This window comes from Bombus pyrosoma, linkage group LG17 (assembly GCF_014825855.1).
Source record: "Bombus pyrosoma isolate SC7728 linkage group LG17, ASM1482585v1, whole genome shotgun sequence".
Classification (NCBI taxonomy): Eukaryota; Metazoa; Arthropoda; class Insecta; order Hymenoptera; family Apidae; genus Bombus; species Bombus pyrosoma.
Genome location: NC_057786.1, coordinates 1,636,255 through 1,651,762, shown reverse-complemented (window position 1 = coordinate 1,651,762; position 15,508 = coordinate 1,636,255). Strand labels below are relative to the sequence as shown.

Below are 15,508 nucleotides of genomic sequence, written 5' to 3'. Positions count from 1 at the left end.
TAATCTGAACATTTCCTAAATAGTTCACCTTCTTCTTCTTCTAAATCTTCTAAACATTTTCATCTACATTTAAACAAGATTGATAAAATCGTGACACTTTTACTATTATGCTAATTTACTTATATATACTATACTATTAATTTATTTATTGTGTGTATATATATATTTGTATATGCACGCGTACCGAGCGAAAATTCAAAGTCGATTTTCTCGAAAGCAAAGCCTCGAACGAAAAATTGTTATTCTATATTTTCGACTTCTTTTTTCGCGTAGAATCACCACCTTTCCACTTGTACCACCAGCAACCAACCACCCTGTATATATGTCGTGTTAGCGTTAGGTTTAGGGGCGTGTAACGAATCTTCATTCGGACTAGCCATCGTTGTTGTACCACAGAGATTATATTTACTGGTATAAATATGATTTTTACAGAGTTTGACAAATAACCGTGCTGATTAGACGCTCGAGATGTTAACGACAATGTTCTTAGGTTCGATAACGAATCCACGGTCAACGAGGCAACTCTGTTGAAGCACGAAGTAACGTTTGCTATGACGCACGGTATAATACTGCACGTAAAGACGATGTGAAAACTCTCCAAGGTGGTGGCAAGAATAAAAGACTGACGGAAACTTTTCTCTCCTTACGATCGCGTTTGTTCGTTGCATATTGGCCGGGGATACCAACAAAATTCCAGCCGCCGTTGCTGGACAGTCCCGCTTAGCGGCGACGTTGCTCCTGCCCGGGGGTTGATTGTTAATACAACGCGCGTCCCATAATATTGGCACCTCTCTGTTAGGTAAAAACGTCCGTCCCGTGACCGTGGCTACGTTCAGCGACCAGTTGTGCCACCTCGAGTCCAAGCCCACCGTCACAAATCTCGGGCAAACATAATCGGATTGAATCGTAACGACTACTTGCAAGTTTCATTATTTAAGTACAGCTATAATAAATAGTGTAGACTAAAGTATTGGGGATGTTCTCAAAAATTCCAAAAGAAAGGCCCCGATGTCCTTTCATCTCCGACAGATATGTACACAATGAGAAGGTAGAACAAAGTCAGGAGAAGCGATTCTCGCAGAAGCACATGCAAGTAACATAGCTTCGCTTCTTGGCTGAGAAGAAATTCTAATTTGTTGTCGATCTTCGCACATTTTATATCATTTTCTGTCCACGCGCCTGATTCCTATCACTTGTGGATAATTGTTTCTTCGTATCAACAGGATACGATGATTCACAGGCAAGAAAAACCTAACTATCATTGATAAGCAACATTTTAGTCACGAACAGGTCGTTACTTTAAACGATTCTTTACAATGTCGTTCGACCATCGTGCAAATGGCCATTTGACAATCTATCGATTTGCCCGAGCGTCCAAGGAAACCGCAATCTTCCGTCCGACTAACGCGACGTTCGCATAATTTCAGGTGGCGTGGAGAAGTCGCAGTACGGCCAGCTACCGAAGCAAATACTCAGCAGACACGGCTTCGAGGGCTGTCTGTCGTCGTTGGACCTGAGTGGCGAGAGCACCAATCTGATCTCCGACGCGGTGGTTCCCAGCTCTCTGGTGGAATCTGGCTGCGACATGTACGCCAGCATGCACGCTGGCAAAAAGTGCACGCACGATCTCTGCTCGAATCATGGCACGTGCGTGCAACAATGGAACAGTTACACGTGCGACTGTGACATGACCAGTTTTACTGGGCCGACGTGTAACGAAGGTAAAAACATGAATATTTCATGTGCACGGCGGACAAATAACAGGCTGTGTTCTGCTGTGAGGAGGGAAACTTTCGATAGCACTTTCGACATCGTAGTATGCGATAAACATCGCTGTAGAACTCGTTGGACGAAGCTAGCGTTCCCATACTTTCCCACTTCTTCCTTCGCGCGTGTGATATTGGCTTGGCAACTAAGTGATTGCGGATTTTTCAATACCATCTAATGACAAAATCCGCACTCACTTAGTTGCCAACTGTTGGGTGAGTCGATGCAAACTACCGCGTGAGATGACTCGTCAGCGACTAGCTTTGTTGGAAAATAATATTATTTCGGTAACAGTATCGTTATTGTTGTTTGATAATGTAATATAATAATGAATATAATGATCGATATAGTAATAGCGATGGTAGGAACGTATAAAATAATATTGTTACCGAAACTTTAGCTTACTTTGTAAAGTGAATTGTTTCATTTCTAAGCTAATGGCACTTTAGCAGATATTTTAAGTTGAATTTGTTGAGTTTGATATATTATATGAAGCAGAAGGATAGACGCTTTTATTATCTCTGTGTTTATACATTGTACAATATTATTATATATATTGATAATGAATGTAATAATAGAAATAGTAATGATAACAGTGATGATGTATAATAATACTGTTACCGAAACTTTAACTTACTTTGTAAAGTGAATTCTTTCATTTCTACGCTAATGGCACTTTAGCAGATATTTTAACTTGAATTTGTTGAGTTTGATGTATCGTATGAAGCAGAAGGACAAATGCTTTTATTATCTCTGAGTTTATACATTGTACAATATTATTATATACAGTGATAATGAATATAATAATGGAAATAGTAATGATAACAGTGATGATGTATAACAATATTGTTACCGAAACTTTAACTTACTTTGTAAAGTGAATAGTTTCATTTCTAAGCTAATGGGACTTTAGCAGATATTTTAACTTGAATTTGTTGAGTNTTGATGTATCGTATGAAGCAGAAGGACAAATGCTTTTATTATCTCTGAGTTTATACATTGTACAATATTATTATATACAGTGATAATGAATATAATAATGGAAATAGTAACGATAACAGTGATGACGTATAATAATATTGTTACCGAAACTTTAACTTACTTTGTAAAGTGAATTGTTTCATTTCTGTGCTAATGGGACTTTAGCAGATATTTTAACTTGAATTTGTTGAGTTTGATGTATCGTATGAAGCAGAAGGACAAATGCTTTTATTATCTCTGAGTTTATACATTGTACAATATTATTATATACATTGATAATGAATGTAATAATAGAAATAGTAATGATAACAGTGATGACGTATAGTAATATTGTTACCAAAGAACCAGAGAATTGTTGAGTTTAATGTATAAAGCAGAAGAGACGCTTTTATCATCTTTGTCTTTCATACATCAAATTTGACGAGTTCCAGTTAAAGTATCTGCCAAACTTATGGTACAAATTACCTTTTTCTAGAGAATATCCAGGTGGATCGACTAATGTTGCAAATATAACAAGTGTTACATGTACTAATATGAAGGCTATTAAGAAGCTCAAAGTTATCTTAATATTTTACTTAGATATGAAATATTAAGAAATCAAAATGTACTCATCTGGCCATCAAACACAACATATTGCACTTCAAACATGTTTTGATAAAATTGTTGACGAACGTTGATAACGTAGTATCCCAGTAGTTTCTACCGACTCACTCTGTATAAGTTACACAATAAACACGTTCCTTGAAGTTTAAGGAAACTTTATCCCACGATTCCTATCTTCCTCACCTTCTACTTCTTTCCCTTTTTTCTTTTCTCTTATCAAAAGCGTCTTCGAGATAATAATGTAATGCGTATCGAAATTGTACAGAGTATGTTTCCCAATGTAACTATCTTCGTTGTGACACGCAGCTGACGAGCTGCATCTGCGCTCTTTCCATAGAAAATACCATCTTGCGCTATTTTATTGAGCAAATGTATTAAAACAGCGTATATAAATTTTGTTGTACGTTCCGAGTATATTTAGCCTACGTAAAACGACAGTAATTTGTATTAAGAATATCCGATTGCGCGTATATTTTCTAAGGAGTTTGATAAACGAGTAAAGTAGCTTGGCAGCCGCTTTCTTCGGCGTTTTGTTAGTCGAAGGTAGAAAATTCTTGTACGAAAAACTTGTCGTTAGAGGACTGCGTGAAGAGACGAAATAAGTCCACTCATTTTACGAGGCGTATCTGATCACTCTAATCTAGAGCACTTACGTTGAGTGGTGTTAACGCTATTACTGTAAACATATATACTTCGCGGCCTGGATATTTTAGAAAAAGATAAGCAACTTAAAAATATTTCTTGCAATATCGTTATCAACGTTGTTTGTCGAAGAGAACGTCATGTTGAAAATTCTGCTTCTATATATATCAAATGAATGAATGTAGAATGAACGTGTTTCTTGAAATGTTTCTCCCAGAATAATATCATGGAGTCATCCAAGTATAGTTGATGTAAAATTTAGAAGATCGATGAATGTTAAGAACTATATATTTAAGTAGAATCACGAGATGAATCTTATTGATAAATTTATTCAATTGGATGATAGGGTAATAGGTGGTGGACTAACAGTAACTATGCGAAATGGGAAATTTTTGGCCATTAATTAGATTCAGAGAAACATAGAGTTAGAAGAATCGAAATTGTATTGTCCTCGAACGACAGATATTGACTATACGTTGTTTGATAGTTGTAAAAGATAGTGCTCGTGTCTAACTTTTCATTCAGTTCAATTTGTTGTCTTTTAATTTCTGCCAGTGACAAGCCAGTTCGGAATGAGTTTTTGGTAAAAATGTATCAGGTGAAAAGTTAGCTTTTCCTCTGGCAAATTATTTTTCCATATAATACGATCTCTGTCATTGTGATTCCTTCCTCACAGACTTTTACATTGTAGTGCTTTACACGCACATTTAGCTCTAACGTTTAATATTTAGTCATTTTCTATCAACTCTGTATTTCCTGGGCTTATGGTGCGCAATTGTGTCGTTACAGAAGCAGCAGCTTACGAATTCGGAGCCGGCAGAGGAATTATCACCTACACGTTCCCGCCGAATCAGAGGCCGGAGATGAAGAGAGACACGGTGGCCTTGGGCTTTGTAACAAGCGTGAGCGACGCCGTCCTCGTCAGAATAGAATCTGCTTCCAGCAACGACTATCTCGAGATTGAAATTGTTAGTAACGATAGAATAATTCGAGTCGTAGTTCATAAGCCGCTTAAAAAGTACAAAATTTGGTCACACATGATATTTTGTAAAACCATTACATTGTTAGTGGCTATAGGATAATTTGGATCATAGTTCATAAGCTGCTTTAAAGAGTAGAAAATTTGCTCACACGTAGTGCTTCGTTAAACTATTAAATTGTTAGTAATTACGGTAATCACAATTTGGGTCCATAGTTCATAAGCTGCTTAAAGGGTACAAAATTTGGTCACACAGTGTTTCGTAAAACCATTAAATTGTTAATAATTATAGAATAATTTGCAAGTTTTGTAATTTCTCAGAATTTGTAATTTCACATGTAGAGTATATCGTCTAAGTATTATTTGTTAATTAATTGATTACGATAGCTGTAAGAATGTACATCGCGTGATCTTACCTGTGAAATCCTAAATTCTTCCATATGTTACGTAGTATATGACATAATGCTGTAATATATCTAAATTTAAATAGAATTTTATGTGCGACAATATCTCATGATGATTGTTACTAGAAAGAAAAACGCAAATGGCACTTTTAGATGTAGGTAATAAGATTTGAATGTTAAGTGGCGATGACAGGCAAATTGTAGCTTAATTGCTGCTAAATGCGTAAGCCAGGAATATATGTTAAATAGCAGTTTATTTTACGAGATACGTTTAAAACATAGAAACATGTAGAAATATGTCTAAAGACATATTTAATTGCGTTAATTTCAATCTAAGTGAATATGTTTATTTATTTAATTAATTCATTATACAATTTAATGGTACTACGTAATTTCTGGAAAAATAACACAAATGATATTTGTCAAACATTGATTAGTCGATTAAGTCTGTACTTGAACTAATCTGAAGCAACTAAATCGAAGAGAAGGAACGAAGAAAGTAAAAGTTTGATCTTATGAAGCCTACGAAGCCTGTAAATCTGAACAATCTAGACAAGAAATATTTAAACAAGTGACGTATAAGGATAACTTAAAACATCTTCATACTTCAGTTCTCATTAAAATCATCAATAGGATTACCAAATGAAAAACAGAAAATAAATTTTAAAAATGTAGGTTTACATATTTGATAGGAATTCTATGAAGAAACCTCGATATTCCATGTAAAAATCTACTCTTATTAGATACTAATATTCTTCATTTAGAAAACATACAATTGGAAACAAAATTATTATCATCAAAGACACAATTGTCTCTACTATCGACCAAATGAATACGTACAATGGAAATTAATCAAATTTTAAACACAGCTAACGTAATCAACGAAGGTAAAACGTTTGCTCGCACATAGAATTTTGCAAAATCATTGTCCACGTCGTTCTACCAATTTGTTCACGAGCTTCTGTACAGATACGGACAACAAAATCGCTGTAGCTCTCCAATTTCATATATAACATTGACATAGGAGTTCACAGATTTTTTAGAGATATTTGAAACAGTTAATGTTTGAAGATGTTTGAACACATGTTTGAAAATATAATTAACATTTTTCGTTATTTTCCAGGTGGAAGGAAACGTGTTCGCTGTTTACAATATGGGGACGAACGATCATCCGATTGGTGAGGTCGGTGTGAAAGTGAATGACAACCAGTATCACGTGGTGAGATTCACTAGAACAGGGCCAAACAGCACGCTGCAGGTCGACGATTACAATTTGCAGTCCAATCATCCATCCGGTAAGTAACAACCACTGTTTCTTCAGGTTCCATTAAATACCACTCTTTCTTCAGGTTCCATTAAATACCACTCTTTGTCAAAGCAATCACAATCAAATACGTAAAAGATTTACGTACTCGTTGAATCGCCATAGTTTCATCGTGCGGATTTGACGTTTAGCCTTGTTCAGGCTTGGGCAAATTTTATTTGGGATGAAGATAAAAAAATGGTAATTGCTGCTCTTCTTATTCTCAAAATAATATGAGGAAAAGTGACTTTATCTTGGGTTAAAAACAGATAAATTGTTGTGAAATAACTTTCTATTCTAGTTAACTATTTGGAAATAAAGTAACATAGTTAGTTTGAGTTGAATATTAGACATTGTGTTTTTGGTATGTTTGATTGTAAACGATATAGCCAAATTATTTAATTAGTTACCAACTATTTCAAAATAATATCTGCTCAAATAAGATGATATATCATTTAAATAATCATTTCTCAAATATTCCATTTGGACAATGTCCAAGCCTGAGCCTGCTATAATCTCTGAATTTTCCTCTGAACTAGCATGTTTGATAGTGATTTAAATTTAAGAATACACGTTGCTTGAGGAAAATTAGCCAGCATATAGTCACCGATACGTGAAATAACAAAACATCACCATGAAAGTTACACTTTCATGCCTTATTACTAAATAACATAACAAAATCTGAACAGAAGGGATGTCACAGCTTTCTCCATTTGGTGAAACTTTATGCAAATTATTTTATCATTTGTAATCTGTAAGCCACTTGTGTATTTCATACACATTTATATAAATTAAAAAATAATAGTACACGTCTGTTGTAAACAAGGAAATTACTCTACCAGTGAGCTACAATAACAAATCAAACGATCCTTTCTCGATCATTCTTCTTTTTTACTAACAAACAGAACAGGTAAATTTGAACGAAAGAAAAGTAACACACAGTTCAATTTCGCCTCGCAACGTTGAAGTACACCACTCGAGAGGAAAGTGCTGAAGGTATAGCAACGATATGGTTGCCAGTAAGCAACTGAATGGGATTGTAGTCTTTCGGTCCCTTTTATAAGCTTCCCTCGTGCCATTCACGATCCCGCAACCGTGGGAAACTAGTGACGTCGGTAGAGTGAATGATCCCACGAGTAGCCGGCGTTTTCGTGGCCGTCGATGATGACCCGGGTGTCGTGCGTGTCGTGGGAAATTGATTACCATTGTTGAAAATAGTTGACGAACATCTAACTGGTGATTTGTCTATCGAACTCGTTTGAGGAATAGAAAATGGTCGAAGCGACCGAATATTTTGCAAAAATGTAAAAGCACACGTAACGTACAAAATTGTACAGAAGATAGAAATTAATGTAATTTTTGTAATTTGATAGGCGAAGTAAATAATTTTGAATTGCATTTGTTTAAAAAGTATTCTTTTCAATTGTCTATTCTTATTTTCATAATGGTTTTCATGAACACTCGGTATTGTGTATTAGTGTGCTATATACAATTAATAACAATGATAATTTAAAGTTAATTGAAATGAATAATAACAGTACATTGAAAATAATATATTTAACTTGTCGACTACGAAAGAGTAGGAAGAATGTTTTCAGGCGGTCAGAAAATTTCGGCAGGTATAAAGCCAGGTAAAATTCCTTAGGAAATTTTATACATTTGGGGAGGTCTAAGCCTTTGAAGGCGGAGCAAACGACACTTTTGCAAAGTACCTCTGTCGTGCTTCTGTCGTCCTGTTTCTTAGAACTTAGATAATTAGCTCTACTTTCATTTATTCTTGTTTTTTCTTTGCTGAATCTACAAAACCAACAAAGCTTAAAGAACAATTCTAAAGGTCTGTTACATATATACCTGTACTCGATTTGCTTCGCTGTTTATACAAATTCCTTATATTACGTCATTTCATCTTCCGAATTGTTTATTTTCCAACTACCATGGAAATCTAAAAAAATTGATTGTACAATCTTGCACGACCAGGGAATTATTTTATAATTTTCCTCTTAAAAATGATAATTTCGAACGGTCGACATAGACGCATTTTAAATGCAAAATTATATTTTTGAAAAATCAAACAATGTATGCAGCAGTGATATAAATTTCCAAGTCTACGTGTCATAAGAAGAATTGCAATTTTTCACTGAATCGCACAATTATTTTCAGGCTACGTATTCGAGAGGTAGCAGCCATTGAACGGACCTAACGTGGTTCCTCGAAAGTTCCTTGAGAAACATACCTACGGGACTTTCCTGCTTCCCTAGCCCCCGAGGGCATGTTAATTGGCTCGTAGGCTTTATTAACCCTTGGCTACATAAATCGTTGTCACTGAATTTCAACGGTTGGTCCGCTAACCTGCTGCCAGTTTCTAACAGCCTACTCCCTTCGTTCACGTTAACGAAGCTTTTTATGTCGCTGGATAAATTCGTTTCTGGCGGCCAAATGGTTCAAAGTACACGAGAATCGTTGTCGCTCTTCGGATATTTTACTCTCCTGAAAAAGAACTAGGCTACTGATGATGATAAATTAATTTCTGTCCAACGAACCAACTTCGCGTGACTCTATCGTGTAACCCGAGCCGCCAGACTTATGTTGTCGCACGTGTTAGAAGATCACGCGACGCGGTGTCAAATTTCCTTGGGGCGAAAAAACTTCTTAGGTTCGTTGGACTCCTGGCATTGGGAGGACAAATAATAGACTTCATTTTTTTCTAGTACCACATTCTCACGCCCAATTTCTCGTTTTCTTGCTACTCTGTTACATTCCCTTTGCCTGTTCCGTTAGAACCAACCGCGTGACGGACGCTTCTTATGGTAGTTAACTGTGTGTGCAACTATGATTTATGGAATAGTCGGCCTTTTTCGTGGAAGATGCAGGGCTTTTTGTTCGGAAAGTTTTCTTTTTAAACGACTACGTGTTGAATTAAGTATTATTTTTTGAGGATCGTTAACGACTGTTGATTACAGTAATATTATTATTTGCAGTTGGCTGTATACATATTACGTCAAATTAAATAATGCAAAAGATTATATTTTTTGCAACGTTTGTACTTGTGAAGTTAATACAATTTGTTCATAAAGAGATAGTAGCAGTCAAGGATATGTTAAAGAATTCGCCTTTGAATAATTTTTCACACAGAAGATTCTACTGCTTCCAATTTTTTCCTAATGTATTTTCCAATTTCTTTTTTAATTTATTTTCTAATTTATTAAACGGAGAATCAAAGCTTATGCTGTGTGTTCTTTTATGCTGTACTTTGCAGAAACTTTATTTTATGAACAATTTTCTAACTGGCATATACAAATGCCATTATAGTTTTCTAAATAGAATTGCAAATTGTTGTTTTTTATATGGAACATACAAATATTTTTAAAGTCTTCCTGCAGAAATATTCCATTGCCACTTATCATTCCAAAGCACAGAGATAATTTAACACGTTTCAAGAATCTAAAGACATGAATTAGCTTTTTCCTCGTTTTAATACTTCATACCAATTTCTTTACTCTTATTGGGTGAATTATATTCCACATAATAGTTCTTTTTTTTAACTTTTCCGTCTGATAATTCATCTTAACAAGATTCAATAAGGAAATTGTTACAAACGAAGAAAAAATGATTACAAACAGTACAGGGCAGGAAGATGATATGAAAAATTGTAGAAGAACATGAAATTTTTTTTATTATTTAATTTGCACTTTACAATTTATCCAGCTGGATATTCTAAATTTTTCTAGCTTAACATGAAATCTATACAATATTCCTGCACATGGCGTTATTGGTTTTTTCTTACGACGAAGAAGCTTAAAAACAACAGGCGAAATTTCGTATTTGTTTTTCAAGGAAATCTCATCGACGAACCTGTTAATAATTCAAAGCTTAAACTTTCTTTCTTAATTCCCGCGCGACTGGATGAAGAAGTTGGCTTCACGAGACAGATCTAAGAAGCGGACGATGAGCGGAGACTCATCAAGAAAAGTCCACCTCCATCGTTTTACTGTGGTCCCAATAGCCGAGCCGGAGATAATTGGCGCTCTCATTAAACGGTCACTTCTCACTTAATTTCACGGTAACCTTCTTCTTCTTCTTCGTTGGTTTTTTTCGCCCGGTTGTAAATTCTTCCAGGCAATTAAGTTCCTCGAGGGTGTACCGTCTAAATTCCAGCGCCATCCACGGTACAGCTCGTTACCACGATCCTACGTTTCTTCGAATAATTAAGCTGTCGCTTGCAGTGTCGTTATGAGAAGCTCTTTTACGCGTATGAAACATTTTGCTTCTTTATTTGAGGAGGAAGATTTCTCTGAAGAGAAAGTAAAAATGGGGAGATAAGAACGAAGGTATTAAATTATCCTTTCGTAGCTGTGTAAGTGTATGGTTAAGGATTAATTGGGAGGAAGCCGAGCTTGAAAAGTTGCGATAGCTTCGTACACGAAGGAAAAGCACGATACGATTGTTCTTCGTTTCGGGAAAAATACCGCACGCTTTTTTCGAAGCAAATGTTTATTATAAGACAGCGATAAGTTTGTTTATTAGAATTTAATTATTGAACTAATCGCACCAATTTATTTATAATTATATCAATGATAGGATTAATAGGATCTTTTATTTTCCAGCCAAGCGAATTCAATGGAATTGCTTGGTGCGCAAGAAAAAGTGCAATACAATTGTTCTTTGTTCGAAGAAAAATATTGTACACTTTTTGCGAAGCAAATGATTATTATAAGACAGCGATAAGTTTGTTTATTAGAATTTAATTATTGAACTAATCGCACCAATTTATTTATAATTATATCAATGATAGGATTAATAGGATCTTTTATTTTCCAGCCAAGCGAATTCAATGGAATTGCTTGGTGCGCAAGAAAAAGTGCAATACAATTGTTCTTTGTTTGAAGAAAAATATTGTACACTTTTTGCGAAGCAAACAGTAATTATAAAATAACTTGGGAATAAATTTTGTTCTCATATACAGGAGAATTAATCGCAATAATCATATAACAATTATATTAGTAAGAGAATTAATTGGATCTTTTATTTTCAAGTTATCGATTCAGTGTAACAGCAAGAAACATATTGTGCTCTTGTCTCCAAGCAAATAATTATTACAAAATAGGAATAGCTTTTGTTATTCCATACAGGACAATTAATCATATTAATGATATAGAATAGACAGGATCATTTGGTAGGATTTATTTTCAAGCCATTAGCAAACTCAATGGGATCAAACATTTCCACTCTATTTTCTAACGACAGGTTTCTAATTAGTCCATTCGACAATTAACAATTAGTTGTTTTTTTCTATCCTTCTCCTATGTGTCCTATTACTTTGCAATTAATTTTTAACTATAACATATACACACGTAAACTTCTCTATTCCGATAAGAAAACGTCTATAAGTTACAATTAGCACCGTAAGACTTCATTCTAATTACTTTCAACATTTTTAACCATAGCATTGCGTACGTATCGCCGGTGCAGGTATGCGCAGCGACCTTTCCGGAAAACACGTTGCCCATCCACGATTTTCCACTGCTCATACTACCCTGTTCTAACGGACAACGAAATCGATAGATTCCTCAAAATGTCCTTTTACCTTCCTAGATCTCCAGACTTGCTTGGAACCTATGCTATCCTGATTGCAAAGAAATCAACGTGTCAATAAGTGTACGATTCTGTTTGTTTACGAATCAGCCACGGAATTTCTAAATTCCTTTTCTCACGTTCTATCACAATAAATAAATACGATATAAATATTTCTATTTGATAGAGAAAATCGTTGGTCGATTTTTCTTTACACTGCACGAATTAAGGACGCAAAACTATGCATCGATGGAAGGAAAATCGTTCACGTTTTCCGACGTTTATGCTTTCCCGATCGGTGACTTTCCTCCTGCCAATTTTCCACGATTTTCAATATTTCCACGCGCAGCCGTTGCAACCTTCGCGCTCTTCTGAAATCCTGTTCGAAAGCGAACAATCGGCAACTTCGTTCGGCCAAAATTCGAACAATAGACGAGTACCTGTTCGCCTCGGCAAATACATTTTCCCTTTCCTCCCCGACGATATTATGGCGTTCTATGGAAAAGGCTATGGCAGCAAAGGTTTCAAGCACCTTCTTTTCCATCAAATTCCTCGTAGACCGATAATTTCCTGATAGAAATCGAGGAAAAAAGTAGCAGGTTTCCCGCACTCGCAACCTGTTTTCCTGTATTTTCCCGTTTTCTAATTCATGTTTTCCTAATGGAAACGTCTTCAAAAGTGAAATGGTAAACACAGCCGGTTCGAACGACCGACGAAAATTTTCTTTCAAAACCACCTCCACGTTCTAGTGTCCTAATACCTTCGAAGATATTAATCCACTTCATTAGATTTTACGATTGCTATCGCGCAGCTTGTGGAATGTTTAAAAAGAAGATAAACAGCTACTCCGAGTAATCTGCTTCTTAAGTATACTTAAGTATACTGCCGAGTTTTCTATGGGGGCCATGGGTAACTATAGAGGTGCCTTCTGCGCGCTCATAATATCCTGCCACTCGTGGCAACGTCTATGGTGTTTCTCCATCGTAGTAAACGTCTCTGTAAAGGTACGTTCTCTCGCGACGGTAGCTGGTGATTTTTACTGTCACGTGAAACCGTTAACCGAACTTTAATCTGAATTTTAATTAAGGTGAAATAATAACTAGAATTTTAACCAGATACCTGTTTTGCTACTTGTCGCGGAGAAACGGCAATATTTTGCGTCATGACGAATATACTCGTCATACGCTAAAGGTAGTTGCAATGCTCTGTCAAAATCGCGCTTTTTAGTGGAAACTAAAGTTTAATCGCAAGTTCGAGGACGCTTCGAGTATTCGGAGGCCAAGACGAAATTATATTTTCTTATTTGTTGGTTTTATTTCGTCTTGGCCTCCGAATACTCGAAGCGTCCTCGAACTGGAACGTTTCATTTCGCCGTAACTTGAGAGAGTAAATTTCATGGAAATTTGAGTAGCAAAGAAATCTGTGAACCCGCGAGAATTTTCTTCCAATTTCTTCCTTTTAATTTCCCAACAGCAGATTCGATAAAATTTTATTCTCCGCCTGCGAGTGCAATGGACGCGCGTTAGCGCACAACGACGTTTCGCAGTCGCGCGTTCAAGTCTCCCGGGTTGCGTGCGGCCCGGCTTCGTAACTGTTTCAGTGAAATTTATCATCTTGAGCGGTCGCTTTCGCAATAACATCAACTTACGCTATCGAATGCTATTTGCCAACGGCGTGGCTCGCGACAGACAATTCCAAAGACTCGTTCGACACTTTCGTCTTCCACTGTTTCTCTAGTTTCTTCCATTTAGACTTTTCTATCTATGGAATAGAAATAAATCGACGAGTTAATTACGACGTTACGGTAAACCAGGCGACAGACGAATTTCCATCCTTCCAGTTGCTGTAATTTTCATGCTTGTAATTTTCATAGCGAAAATGAATCGACGTCGCGAACATAGTAAGAGGATATCGCTATATTTCCATAGCGAAGAGAAAGCGAAACGGGAGAAAAAGAGAGGCAGCGAAGAAGGAGATGCAAAAGAGTGGAGCGGGGTGCATCTAATTTGATTTAATTAGAATAAATTTGCTTGCATAAAAGGCTGCAGGGCGGGGCATGCTCCACGCGAATTATATTAGCCTGGTAGCTAAATTTATCAAATTATGCGTAGCTCGTCTGATTCGTAGCGGCTTAATACGCCATTATGAAGTTCTGCTAATTGCACATTCAAATTTCTCTCCTGTAATCTCTGCAAACATGGTTACGTACATTGATTTGTTCAATTAAAATGACACACGCGTACAGATCGTTTTATTTTTATTAAGCTGATAAACAGATAGCGCTGTTATTTTGCCATTCCAAACACTTGCCATCTCTCCTACTTGAACGTAGAATATATCAAACAATTTTCACACGCACGTCTTCCTTAAAAAATGGTTTTTAAGCTGTTGTATTGCTCGACCGTAGAACGCACAAAATTCCATTTAAAGTTGTGCAATGATCGCTGTTTCTTCTTGTTCCTCTGACTTCGTGTCAATTCTTCTTCTGTCATCTGATTAATCCATTTTTCTCAATTTCTCTACAAAATACAAAAATTGTATAAAAATTCGCGGAAAGTTAGACGAGCGAAAGAAGTAGCAACGAACGTGCAGTTTCTAATTTCATTTTGAAACCTGTGATTCGACCGGGCCTGGCAACGTCAGCGTTAAAATGGAGCCAAGACGCCATACCCAGCCGCAACTTGTTCCCTGGGCGTGGTGGAAGACTTTCGGTGGACACCATCGAAAAACTGGCTGCAGCTCCTGCCACTGCATGTTCTCCTAGCCCTTAAGTGGTACGACCTTCGAAGTAGACCCTTAACCCTTTCGATTCCGACTAATTAACACCGTCGCTCGGAACACTCAATTGGCCGAATTGACATTCCGTAAATCGCATTGCCTGGGGACTGGCCGCGAAGCAGGTCCACTGCAGGTAGAAAAAATATCCATGGTGGCCATGGAACGTTGCTGCGCGTTCATGGTATCCTGGTAGGCGAAGCCACATAGCTTTTGTTCGTGTCCTGACCTGCGCCAAAACGACGTTCATCGAGCGCGCGCACCATTCAAACCTTCAAGAAGAATCGACTCGAAGCACCGTTTAGGACTTTTTCTTGTTTGTTCAGAATATCTGCGCTGTTTCATTTTTATATTGCACGCGTTTCAAAGACGAGGCGGATGAGTATAAAAAGAAAAATATGGAAAAATAAAGATGTGGGGGAAAGTTTCCGTCATCGTCCGCTGCGTTGTACCCTGGCTGCTATTTTAAGCCGAATGTTCTTC

The 15,508-nt window shown here is 36.6% G+C and overlaps 1 protein-coding gene across 1 annotated transcript in view; it reads left to right on the top strand.

The window, feature by feature from the left end:
• Window positions 1-15,508, top strand: part of LOC122576957 (neurexin-1) — a 623,013-nt gene that overhangs the window by 554,293 nt on the left and 53,212 nt on the right. Inside the window, exons 19-21 of the mRNA XM_043747905.1 lie at window positions 1,428-1,721; window positions 4,783-4,961; window positions 6,500-6,671. Coding sequence (XP_043603840.1) covers window positions 1,428-1,721; window positions 4,783-4,961; window positions 6,500-6,671 — 645 coding nt within the window. The remainder of the gene's footprint in view (window positions 1-1,427; window positions 1,722-4,782; window positions 4,962-6,499; window positions 6,672-15,508) is intronic.